Raw genomic sequence first — 13,679 nt, forward strand, 5'->3', positions numbered from 1 at the left:
TGGCTCTTGGTTAGTTTGGTGATCGCCTGTTGCAATGCTGTTTTACATTGTTACCCAGCAGATTTTTTTTTATTGGCACATGTGACAATGACAATGCGGGCACGTGTTCAGGATCATGAAAGAAATATATGCTGCTTGCTTTTCCAGAAATAAACAGTTGGCAGTCAGCGCTCGTGGTGTCCTGTGTGTTATGTTCTTGTGTCCTCGTTTTTTCGCGCAATTTATAAACGTCTAAAATGATAGATCTCAAAAAGCGTTATCAAGGCAGAGTATTTCTTGTATTCTTCAGAAAGTGGAACTTGCCAAATTCCTTTACATAAATCAATACGCGAAAACACTCTGCAGCCACCCGTCTCGTCTATGATAGAGTATATTCGCTGCATAGGAAAAGGAAAAAGCCCTGTCTGCTTATTAATTTGCCTCTAATTCCGTGCAGAGCTGGAGGCTTGCATCTTCCTTAGGTGCAAGTAGTGATGGGCGACGCGAGTGTACACGTTGATGGATGAACTATGTGTGTATGCAGCATCTTTTGACACTCGTTCTTCAGCCACATTCTCTTCTCCCGTGACATATTATATGGCTTTTTCCTCACCACTGTAGTATCGCCTAACTTAAATGGTACCTCAAACTTTGTAGTTGCCTTGGGATATCCCTTCAAGCATAGCAATTCCCGGTAAAGCCTCTTAGCATCATAACATGATGATGGCTGCCGCAGGCTCTTCGAAGACGAAGTTGAAGCAACGCTGAGATTGTACCGCTTTTCATCCGCAGTTATTTCTCCAGTCCAGTAGATGTTAAGGCGAAGAGCACTGATGGCTGGACGTGATAGGAGTAATTCATAGGGTACTCTGTCCAGTACTAGAGCCTGCGTAGCAATACTGTTGCCGAGACAGGATATGTTAAAACATGTCCATTTAGCATAAATATCTCGCCTTCCCTGTATCCATGTACTTCTACAGCCCGTCCCTGTTGTTCCTCTGCTGTGTTTATTGTGGTCTGGAGCCTTGTTTCTGTTGATCCGTCGCTACCATCACAGACCCATAGAGTAATATCGTCCGCGTAGATTGTGTTCATTGAGGGACTCTATGTGATTTATTTTTGCGGGGAGTCCATGAAGACGACATAGAAAAATATCGGGGAGCTGATAGAGCCTGGCGGCGTACCGCCCCCCCCCCCCCCCCTCCTTCGATGTCAATCTCGAGCGACGTGAGCCCTGCGACGCAGATGACTGCTTTCCTATCTGATAGGAAGCTCTTGATCTAGTTATGTGTCCGTTCACGTAGCTCTATTCGTTCGATGTTTTCCATTATGGTTGCGTGGTTGGCATTATCAATCCCTTTTTGAGAAGAAGGTCCAAGATAGCCATTGTAGAGCACGCTGTACAATCGATTATCTGATGCTTAAGTTGAAGCATCGCATCTTGTGTCGAAAGGTTTTTGCGAAATCCTATCATTGTATCTGGGTATATGCTATTATCCTCTCAGATGTTATCTACTCTGTTAAAAATTACATGTTCCATTAATTTTCGACGCAGGATGTTAGTGAGATCGATCTGAGGTGGTCGATCTCAAGCTTCCTTACCAGGTTATGGGATGAGCGTTATCGTGGCTTTCTTCCATTGAGCTGGTACTTCTCCCTTTATCCAGCATTAGTTTATATGTATATTCTGTTAGTTTGACGATCGATTCATCATCGAGGTTCCTGAAAGCCTTGTTGGTTATACTGGGGCTGATTTGGTGTTTAAATTATGCAGGGCAGCGCGGATTTCTGCCTCCGTGAATTCTTCGTGTAATTTTGCGTTTTTATTCCCGTTGTAGCTAGGATGGATGCAAGGGGGTGTCTGTGTTATGTATTTCTGCTCTAATTTTTTGAGAAATTCCTCTTCTGTACCTTCATAGGCGTGTCTTAACTTAATAATGGCTTGCCTGAGGTTTTTTTTGTTATTCTCATGCTCGAATACCTTCTACAGTTCCATTGCCATATTATGAACCATTTTTAGCGCGCCTTATTTCGGGTGTGACCGTGCGAGGGAGACAGGAGGTTGGAAAGAAGCTGCTCTTATATAATATTGTGGTTGAGCATTTGCCTGGTTTTCCTGGTGCTTAATTTCTCGTCCATAGAATTACATATCTCGTCCCATTGTTGTTTGCTCAATTGCGTAGCATATTCTTCTATTTCTTTGTTGAAGAGCGCTATGCGCTTTTGAAACTTTCTGTTATGCTTCTGACCTTTAAGTATATTTGGAAGCGACTGATTAGCTTCCCACGTGTGGAGAAGTGTGCTGTCGCATTTCGCAAAGTTAGATTAAGGTAGTGTTAATTTTTTGGCAGCTTTGACGTCATCTATGAGCTCCTTAGCCCATTTTTCTATGTCTGTGATGGATGGTTTCTGTGTCGTCTCTCGCATTTTAATTACGAAGCAGTTCCCAGTCTAATAATTTGATCTGTCGTTCCTTGGGTCTATTTTGCCCTTCTGTGATGTGGTGCCGCTACCCAAATCTTCTGGTGTGTGGCGCCATGTCAGCTTATCGATATTCTTGGTAAAGGTTAGGTGTGGAGTTGGGTCCCTGTTTCACGCCGTGCCTATTCTGGTTGGACTGCCGGGGTTTGTGACGAGTATGAGATCTAATTCTTGCAAGTTGTTCCATGAGGCCGTTCCTTTTGGTCTGGTATATAGATATCCCCACGTGGTGTGTGGGGCATTAAAGTCTCCTCCTATGACTACCGGAGTTTCTCCAGCCATAATGAGTGTTTTCTGAATTAGGTTCCTGAATTTGTGTTTATTTTTTGCGAGGGGTTGCTATAAATGTTGAGAATAAATAAGCATCTTTTGCGGGATGATCAGCTTCTTCTTCTGCGGGATGAGCTCCAATAGAATATTGTCTATATGCGCAATGCATGTGTTGTGTTGCAGGCATACTATGTTTCTTTTTACCAGCGTGGTTAATGCCCTGGTCTCCCCTTCGGCCTAGCCAAAAGATCTGTATCCAGCTAGCTTTGCGATCGCATGTGTTTCCTGCAGAATTATGACGTCCGGTTTATCCTTGTCTTTTAAGTACTGCTGCAAAACTGACTTTTTGTTTTCATACCTTCTACAGTTCCATTGCCATATCCTGAACCCTTTTTAGCGTGCCTTATTTCGGCTGCGACCGTGGGAGCGAGACAGGAGGTTGGAAAGAAGCTGCGCTTATATAATAATGTGGTTGAGAAGTGGGTAACGATTGTGGTGCTTCTGATGCACCAAGGGGGAGTCCATTACCTGGTGACTGGTTTGCTTAGGATGTCTAATCTAATCATAACTGCGGCTATTGCCTTATCCATTTGGTTCATCATTTCGTGCCGCTTTTCATTTCCTAGTTGTATCTCTAGTAGAGTCTTTTGGATATCTACCACCCTGTTATGTAGTTTATCATTCCTGGCTTGGACATTGAGTTTGACTGGAAGGCGGTCATCCCCTTCGTCCATCTTATTTTCCGCGATTTCAGGTGGCTCTTTGTTTTCTGGAGCGCGAGCTACCTGATTTATATGGCTTTTTTTCCTGAGTTGAAACTTTTGTTTCATCGCTCATACGTGCTAGCACCATCCTCAACTGCGCGTTCTCGTGTTTTAGATCCTTTATCTCGCTTTTAATGGCAGTGTCCCTGCCAACCCCTGGTTTCACACCATCGACCACGTCTGCCCAGCTCACCGTGGTTGTCTGGTTTACTGAAGTGGATCGCCTAGTTGTGGACCGGGATCTGGATCCGGGTCATTTCCTCGGTGTCCTGGAGCCGGCCCGGGATAAGGATCTGGAGGTGGATGGAGACCTTGTTCCCGATCTGCAGCGTCATTCCCTGGCGTTTGGCCTTCCACGAGACTCTGCCCCGTCTTCTCTTGGGATAGCGTCACCATGTTCTCATTGTCGTTCTCGTTGTTGTCTTTGCCATTGTCTCTGTTTAATGATGGAGAGCTTCTTGAATTTGGCTTTGCACGTCTTATCTGCGGTCGGATGGTCCTCGCCGCATAACTGGCATTTATATTGGCACCTATGTTCTTCATCAGGGCTTGGTGTTCCACATCGAGCACGAATTTTGTTGTCTGGGATGGGACATACATCTCCTCTGTGTCCAAGTCTGTTGCATTGGCGACAGAAATCCACTTGTTTCCGGTACAGGGAGCATCGGAGCAGCGCTACCTGTACGCGGGCACTTTGTTTCCTTCAAACAGCACAATCACTGTGGTATTATTGATTCTCTTTGCTGCTATCACCGTTGGGGTTTTGCTCGTAACCACCGTTGCTGTGATGTCTCTTGGGCCATCGTCTAGTGGGATTCCCCTGATGAATACTTTGGCCGTCATGTCCAGCACCATTTCGTACGCATTGGTCTCATAAAACGTGTCTTGAATTTTGATACGTGCTACTTCCTGATATTTGTTGGCTTGCTCTTGATCCAATGTACTGACGATTGGGATATTTTGATAATTGTTGGGGCAGACGATATCGTCCTCCCTTTCGTCTCGAGGGATGCCTGTCGCATCTTGTACCGCCGCTGTTGAGTGAACTATACTGTGCTCGGATATTTTGACTCCTCCACGAGCTCTGATCACAATCTTGTAATTCACTCTTGGCAAATGTGGCATTCTGCTTGCCTTGCGTATCTGCTCTAGCCTTCCCTTCCTGGGGTTACTGATGCACTTGTCGGGCCGCATTGGCGACAAGGTGCTCTCGCGATGTTGGGAGGTTTGCTGGTCTGATCTTCTCTGCCTGACCTCCTGCCATCCCTTGCTTATATCTATTTCTTCCTGGGTTATGTGGCGCCCCTCTACGGTGACATCATTATTGTGAGAATGATCGGCAATTGGTAAAGAAGCCGGCTCTATACGGCGCGCGACCTCGCGGCTCTCCCTCCACGAGGCCCAGCAAAAAAAAATTGTCGCAGAGGCTTGAAAAATGGGAATCCCAACTAGTTTTTGGTATACACTTGTTCCTGGGTACGAGCTGACTCCGTTGGTGAGCAGTTTAGGGTGGTTTTTGGCGATTTGCGCTACGAAAACAGAGCCGACATGAGGTGCGTCCTCTCCCTCCAGCTTCTTCTTCTGAGGCAAATAATATGAATCTGAACGGAAGGGTGCTCTTGGATACGGCTCTGAGCCTCTGCTCGTGCTGCTTGTTTAGAGGTAGACGAAGCAATTCCACCGGTTGCGTGGCTCATTGTTCAGAAAGAAAGACCACGAATGCACGTGGCTCGCGCGGAGCGCATTCTCTAGCGGAGGCGGCGCAGGCGAAGTAGCGCATGTGCAGTCGGTCGCCGTCGTGGAGCATGTCTCGTGCAGTACTCCCATTTCCTCCTGACCATATCGCCATACTCTCCTCCTCCACTTTCCTCCTCATGGTTCCGCAGCACCCTTCTCCGCGCTCGCCTCCTTGGGCTCTCTTCGCTGTCGCTTTCTTTCATCCTTCGCTGCGCTCGTTCGCTTGGTTACGAGGGATGATGCGGCCCGCCGAGAGACGCCGAGGCACGCCGTCAACGCAGGAACGGGTGTCTAAGAGCTGCGCTCTGAAACGACTTGCTCCCGTCGTGTTACTTCACCGCTCATCGCTGCGCAAAACAGGGTTTTGACGCAGCACGAATGGTACGAATAAGTGCAGTCAATGCACATGTTGCACATAGTTGGGCGAGTTGGTACATGCGTAAGCGCTCGTGTGTCCCCTTTTACTGTGTCCTTGTCGATTGTGCACGCTAAATATTTCTCTATGAATGCACATGTTGTTAGAATGGAGTACCTTCACGGCACTGTTAGTTGAAACTTTTTTAAAACTCGGCCGAAATTTCGAAATATAATTTCCTAAAGATTTTCCCATTCAGTTACGCTAATGCATTGACATGAAGTTTCACAGAATGCCGAAGAGGCAATGTCCAAAATTCCTGGACATGTACGCTCATATTTTGTCGGAAGTTGGCGTGAAAACTCGCAAGTAAAATAGGCTCACCCCAGTAATGAAAACTGTGAGATAACGAACGAGCTCTTGATTGGAGACACCGCTTGCGTAGCTTGTGTCAACTACTATGTACACTTCCGGGAAGATTGTTCCGTGCATTTGCGTTTGTGGAGCTCGGCTTTCTGTAGGAAGCAAGAAAGAAATAAAATTTGTTTTAGAATGGCGCACACTCAGCACCAGAAGACAATAAATTCAACATTCGTGTTATGTGGTTTAGTTTACATAAAGTGGGAGAGTGGTTTCAGAATCACACTGTACTCGCGTCTTCGAATGAATTCCGGCCGCTTCGGGTTGTTTAACGTGCGTCTATTTCTAAGTACACAAGCGTTTTTTTTGCATTGTGCCTCATCGGAATGCAGTAACCACTGCCGAGAATCGGAGCCTGCGACCTCGCGTTCAGGAGCAAAACTCCATAGCCAGTGAGACATCGCGGCGGGTCGGGGCACAGAGAAACAGGTGCCAGGAACTTTACATTTTGAAGTAAAATTACAAAACTTGTTGCCCTGTAGTCGGTCCTTATTTTTGTCTTTATTCTGTCGCGAACTTCCTTTTAGGATAATCTTCAAGCTTTCGAATTTTTTTAATAACAAGCCTGTACGTCAGAAAACTCAATATTAAACGTGCTGAAACCTTTCCGTTGTGCTTATACAGCGCACAACGCTCTTTACTTAGGTTTTTCACTGCAGTCAATTCTTGGCACTATTCACTCTGTCTTTCAATGTGTGCTTCTACTGTGCTATTCCTATTCTCGTTTTGCCCTGACATGTTACCCATTAGCATCATCATCATCATAATCAGCCTATTTTTATGTCCACTGCAGGACGAAGATCTCTATTGGCGATCTCCAGTTACCCCTGTCTTGCGCAAGCTGATTCGAATTTGTACCTGCAAGATTCCTAATTTCATCACCCCACTTAGTTGTCTGCCGTCTTCGACTGTGCTTCCCCTCTCTTGGCACCTATTCTGTACCTCTAACAGTCAATCGCTTATCTATACCCTACCATTACATGGCCTGCCCAGCTTTACAGGCGCTGTAATTAGCGGCAGTTATTTTTCCTTCGATTTAATTGTTTTTTACCGTCGTGTTAAATTGTCGATCGATCTCAGTGACAACAGTGGCATGCCGCCGTGTGTTCGAATGACAAAGGGCGAAATAAAAAGTGAACAAAAATTAACCAAGCTTCCTCGGAGCGCGCGAGTGGTGCGCCATAATGTATGCCTAGGATGCACGCAACTTGTCGCTAGGTTCCAGATAGCGCGTTTATATAAAAGTGCGCGCAGCCGTACTGATATCACTGGACTACTCTTCTTGCTCCCCGAAGACCAGTATTTCGGTGCCTTGTGAGCAAAGAAAATGCTGGCATCATGTTCTTTGCTGTGTCACATCGCGTCCTCGAATGGTATATATATATATATATATATATATATATATATATATATATATATATATATATTGTGAGCGCATTTTCTGCATGTCGTCGTCATCTGTACATATACGAATCATCATCTTGTGTGAGCGCTATTTGTGCATATCGTCGTCGTCATTTGTACATTCGACCCATCATCATCTTTTGTCTCGTGCGGTGCTTCATCTCTGACTCGGGCGGCTGCTGGGAAATAAAGGCCTCGCATCGGCCGACGTCTCACAAGTGGTGGAGAGTGCTTCGATTCCCACGTCCTCTTACTTTCCCGATTCCCCTGGAGCTCCGATCCTGTCGTCGTTTGCTCTCGCCTACCACGTTGATGGCAGAAACCAACCCGTCCACCAGTGCTGCTACCACCTCTGCTCAGCCCGCTGGGCCTACCTGGACGGTGAACACCACACACCGAGATCCTCCCGTCTTTGCCGGCCTCCGCGGCGACGACGTCGAAGATTGGCTCGATCACTACAACAGAGCCAGCGACGCCAATGATTGGGACGACACGCACAAATTGAGGTATGTCGCTTTTTTACTTAACCGAAGTTGCGAAGACATGGTTTTTTAACCACGAAAGTGACTTTTCGGACTGGCCATCATTCACTCAGCAATTTCGCCAGATATTCGGCATGTCCTCTGGACGCTCCGCAGTCGCGAAACAGAAGCTGGCAACGCGCATACAAGAGCAGGACGAGTCCTATACGTCCTACATTGAGGACGTCCTCGCTCTCTGCCGCCGTGCACAGAGTGACATGGCAGAAGCTGATCGCGTTCGCCACATACTGAAGGGCATCAACACGGTCGCCTTTAATACTCTCTTCATGCAGAACCCAAACTGCGTTGGGGATATTATCATGGCCTGCCAGCGTCGAGACACGCTCCAGTCTATTCGCCTGCCACGCGGCTCTACCGACCCTCATCTCAACGGTGATGCTGAGCTGCGAGCCTTGATACGCACTCTCATCAGGGAGGAACTTCACGGCCATCTTTCTGGACCTACGACGCTTTCAACCGTTCGCCCCGCTCCTCCTGGACTGAGTGACATCATCAAGGACGAACTGGCGTCGATGACAAACGTCCAAATGGACCAGTCTACTGCAGCATTTCGCCCGCCAAGTTATGCCGAAATTGCCTCCCGGCCTCCCTCGACCGTTCAATCTCCACTTGCCGAAGCTTACCGTGACCCCCTAGCTTCGCTGGCAGCGAATACTCCTGCACAGCCGTACTACTCTTCGTGGCGGTCGTCGCGCCCTGTTTGTTTCTACTGCGGTATTCGCGGCCGCATTTCTCGCTTCTGCCATCGGCGTCAGCAAGATGAAAGGCGGGGCTATGCTACCTTTGAGCGAGACAGTGCACCTAGGTTTGACTCCTACGTTCCCGGCTGTCACCCAGGTGAAAGGCGAGGCTATGACACCTTTCAGCGAGAAAAAATACCAGGGCTAGATTCGTATGTACCCGGACCGTACACAACCTCTTCTGGTTGCTCTCCTTCACCTTCCCAGGACGTGGCTCGAGCATCCCGCTAGCCCCGGCGTCGCTCTCCTTCACCTTACCGCCGTTCCTCATCGCCCTTGCGTGCTGCTACCAATGTTGTGGACACCCGTTCGGAAAACTAGAGGCTGCAGTTTTCGGAGGAGAAACTGCATCGTATCGGACTATCCCAATTCCTCCTGCTCGCACCGCCAATTTGCTCTCAGTTTGTGTGGAAGGTGTTTCCGTCGACGCCCTTGTAGATACTGGAGCCGCTATTTCTGTTATACATCGTGAACTGTGCTTCCGTCTGCGAAAAGTGCAAACGCCGTATGTTGGTCCGGTCCTATGTGGTGCCAATGACGTTCCCATCTTTCCTACCGGACAGTGCACAGCTCGCGTCCTGATAGACGGTATTCGTAATCATGTGCAACTTGCGGTGCTTTCGACGTGCGCTCATCAGATGATATTAGGATGGGACTTCCTGTCCGCTGCTTCTGCACTAATTTTGTGCGGCAACCCAAGCATCCACATCAGCGACACCGAGACTTATCCCGTTTTCGATTCCCCGTGTCCCAACCTCATTTCAGCATCGGATTTTATTATCCAACCAGACGAAGAACGTGTTCTTACCGTTGAGTCAACAGACATTGTCGACGGAGACGCATTGGTTGCACCATCTCAGCGCTGCATTTCTCGAGAACTCGCCATCGCTTCTTGCTTGGTCCGGTTCTCGAGTGGCTATGCCAACCTCACAGACTGTAATACGACTCCTGAGCCACTACTACTGCCGAAAGGGTCTACCGTCGCCAAGCTCGCCGACGCTTCGCCGGTATGTGTCGTCAGTGTTTCGCCTGCCACATCTTCCGCGCATTGTACGCCCGCAGAAGGCCACACTAGTGCAATTAAGGCCACCTTGAGTGCAGATCTCAATCCTGCCCAGAGGGATGCACTCCTCACCATTTTAATGAAGCATGCAGCTTGTTTTGACGTTTCTTCGCGAGGCCTGGGTCAGACCACTGTAACTACTCATCGAATTGAAACAGACGGCTCTCGCATAATTCGCCGTCGCCCGTACCGTGCGTCACCTTCGGAGCAAAAAGTTATAGAAGAACAAGTGAACGACATGCTGACACGCAACATTATAAGGCCTTCAGCAAGCCCTTGGTCTTCTCCTGTTGTGCTTGTTAAAAAAAGGATGGTTCTGTGCGCTTTTGCATCGATTATAGGGCGCTAAACAAAATTACCCGCAAGGATGTTTGTACAATTGGCATCATCTGGTATTGACGATGCTTTGGATACCTTACAAGGTGCCGAGTATTTCTCGAGCCTCGACTTGCGCTCCGGATATTGGCAGATTCCAATGCATGAGCAAGGTAAAGAAAAGACTGCGTTTGCTACACCTGATGGCCTTTTCGAGTTTAACGTGATGCTTTTTGGACTGTGCAATGCGCCAGCTACGTCTGAACGTATGATAGATACAGTACTCCGTGGCTTAAAATGGAAGACATGCCTCTGTTACTTGGACGACATTGTCATCTTTTCGTTGAGTTTCTCCCAGCACCTACAACGTCTAGACCAAGTTCTGACGTGTCTAGCAAAGGCTGGTCTCCAGCTCAATACAAAAAGTGCCGCTTTGCAAGCCGAAGCATTAAAGTATTGGGCCACGTTATCAGTAAGCATGGCATCCAGCCTGATCCCGATAAAATCGCTGCAGTGCTGCAATTTCCGCCACCAACCACACTTAAAGAACTCCGCAGCTTTCTAGGACTCGCGTCCTACTTCCGCCGCTTTGTCCGTGACTTCGCCACCATCGCCGCTCGTCTACACAAACTTCTGACTTCGAGCGCGTCCTTTATGTGGTCGGACGACTGTGAAGCCACCTTCCAGACCCTCAAACGACTTCTCACGTCAGGGCCCGTGCTCCGTCATTTCGATGCAACTGCCCCTACTATTCTACACACTGATGCCAGTGGGCATGGAATTGGCGCTGTCCTGCTGCAGCGGAATCAGAAGTCTGAAGAGCAAGTCGTGGCTTATGCAAGTCGTACTCTTTCTCCTGCTGAGCGCAACTACACAATTACAGAACAGGAATGCCTCGCCATCGGGTGGTCAATACAAAAATTTCGACCCTATCTCTACGGCTGCCATTTCACAATTGGGACCGACCATCATGCTCTCCGTTGGTTGTCGTTCCTGAAAAACTTGTCTGGACGCCTCGGCCGTAGGGTACTGCGCTTGCAGGAATATGACTTTACTGTCACGTATAGGTCCGGCAAACAACATCAAGATGCCGACGCTTTGTCACGCTGCCCGCTGTCTCCAAACGCCCATGCTTCACCTTCGGTCTGCACGTCACCATCTAGTCACATGCCTCAGCACACGTCCAGTAGCCCGGGACAGGCGGTTGCCTCAGTTGACTTTCTTCTGTTCACTGACCTCGTCTCACTCCAGCGTACTGACCCATACTGCCGAAAGCTCATCGACCGACTTACTGGCTTGGCACGACCCCCCCAACAGTTGCTTAAGACGACAACTTTCACGTTTTAAGCTTCAGGGTGGAGCGTTATTTCGATTAATCTACCATCCTTCCGGTAACCAGTGGGTACCAGTCATACCTCGCTCACTTCCACTCCAAGTATTAGAAGCATTTCACGACGACGCGACGGCTGGCCACTTCGGCTTTCTTAAGACCTACGACCGCATAAAAACGCGTTGTTTGTGGCCGGGCCTTTCCATCTCTGTCGCCAAATACGTTAGCTCCTGCGCGTCATGCCAACACAGAAAACACTCGACATCCCTTCCAGCCGGTCCTCTGCAGCCTCTACCATGCCCGTCCACCCCCTTCAAAATTGTGGGCATAGACTTGTACGGACCCCTCCGACACACGCCCGCTGGTCACCGCTGGATCGTTACCGCAGTGGATCATCTAACGCGGTACGCTGAGAGAGCGGCTCTTCGCTCTGGTACGGCCTCAGAAGTCGCCGAGTTTTTCGTGCACGGTATTGTTTTGCGCCACGGCACACCTCGTGTGCTCCTGAGTGATCATGGCAAGACGTTTCTTTCGCATGTCTTTCGTGAAGTCCTCCAGGCCTCTGACACCACCCATAAGACCACATCAGCGTACCATCCGCAAACAAATGGCCTTACCGAGCGTTTTCATCGAACTTTGTCCGACATGATGTCAATGTATGTTCGACCCGATCACACCAACTGGGACACCATCCTACCTTTCGTGACGTTTGCGTACAATACTGCCGTCCAACGTACAACCAATTACAGTCCCTTCTTCCTTGTGTACGGTCGTGCGCCGTCTTTCGTCTTGGACACTACACTCCTTTCAGCACCTGCTGCTCCATACGCGTCTCTTCCTGAAGAATTTGCTGCTCGCATCGCCCGCTGCCGTGAAATTGCTCGCGCCAACACCGCTACCATTCAGGACGAAAGGAAACTTCGCTATGATGCGACGTGTCGCGTTGCTTCCTTCCGCCCAGGCGACGAAGTTCTTTTGTGGACACCTGTTCGCGCACCGGGCCTCTGCGAAAAGTTTCTCCACAGATATCTCGGCCCCTACACCGTTTTGCAAAGAACTTCGGCCGTTAACTACCGCGTCACTCCTGTCAGCTCAGCTACTGACCGCCGCCGCCGCACTACGGAAATCGTTCACGTATCTCGCCTGAAACCCTACATTCGCCGTACCTACCCTTTCTAGCTTGCGGTCTTGCTGACCGCTTTCCTGAAGGGGGGAAGTTAGTGTGAGCGCATTTTGTGCATATCGTCGTCGTCATCTGTACATACGAATCATCATCTTGTGTGAGCGCTATTTGTGCATATCGTCGTCGTCATGTGTACATACGATTCATCATCATCTTATGTCTCGTGCGGTGCTTCGTCTCTGACTCGGGCGGCTGCTCGGAAATAAAGGCATCGCATCGGCCGACGTCTCACAATATATATATATATATATATATATATACAAGTGGGCACGAGAGCAGTACCGTTGGCATGGCTCTCAACCACTATCTTTTCACTCCGCAGGCACTACTCGTCTCCTGGCTTGCTTGGTTATCAACCATAATGAATGCCAACATTGCCTCCGATGTTCAACGCTTCCAGCTAGTTCTGCCCGACTTCACCTTGGATGCTGCGCCCTTCGTCATGAATGCATCTGCGCAAGTCATCCCTAGCTCCTCCTTATACGCGCGTCGGTGATATCGCCTGTTGTCAACTGTATAAGAAGCCCGCCCGTCCCGTCCGCCTTCAGTGGGCACGAGAGCAGTACCGTTGGCATGGCTCTCAACCACTATCTTTTCACTCCGCAGGTTTGTGCTTCCTTTCCTTTGTACACTAAGAAAAGTGATGACCCATGTTTGCATCTGCTCCCATGCCCAAGGGTGTTCTGTGAAACAGTTTGTGAGTGTTCTTCTATGGCGTTTCTGTTGTTTTGCTCCGGAGACGTTGAATGAAATCGTGGCCCTAACACCCGCTCTGAATCTCTGTTTGACATTGAGTCCTTACCAAAGGACCCCTCTGAGCTAATGAACCTAATCTTTAAGCTCATAAAAGACGTGCATACGCGTTCTTTACAAACGTCAAAGTTCCAGACGGAGATTACTGCTGATGTTAAGGCCATAAAAAGTGGACAAAAATCGCTTGAATCAAAAGTTTATGGTATTATGAAAATGCTAGTCGCACTAGAGGAAAAGTCGCAAAACGTCGATAATGTCAGCTTGAAAGCTTCTAGCATGACAAAAGCAACTGAAGTTAGCGCTCGGTATAACCTTTTTGAATCCCGTTTAAACGAATTGTAAG

The 13,679-nt window shown here is 48.6% G+C and overlaps 1 protein-coding gene across 1 annotated transcript in view; it reads right to left on the reverse strand.

Moving 5' to 3' along the window:
• The window catches only part of LOC119437468 (A disintegrin and metalloproteinase with thrombospondin motifs 8-like), a 257,356-nt gene that overhangs the window by 151,497 nt on the left and 92,180 nt on the right, over positions 1–13,679 (reverse strand). The window contains exon 6 of the mRNA XM_049660591.1: positions 5,971–6,101. Within this exon, the coding sequence (XP_049516548.1) occupies positions 5,971–6,101 (131 nt within the window). The remainder of the gene's footprint in view (positions 1–5,970; positions 6,102–13,679) is intronic.

Source organism: Dermacentor silvarum, chromosome 1, assembly GCF_013339745.2.
Source record: "Dermacentor silvarum isolate Dsil-2018 chromosome 1, BIME_Dsil_1.4, whole genome shotgun sequence".
Classification (NCBI taxonomy): domain Eukaryota; kingdom Metazoa; phylum Arthropoda; class Arachnida; order Ixodida; family Ixodidae; genus Dermacentor; species Dermacentor silvarum.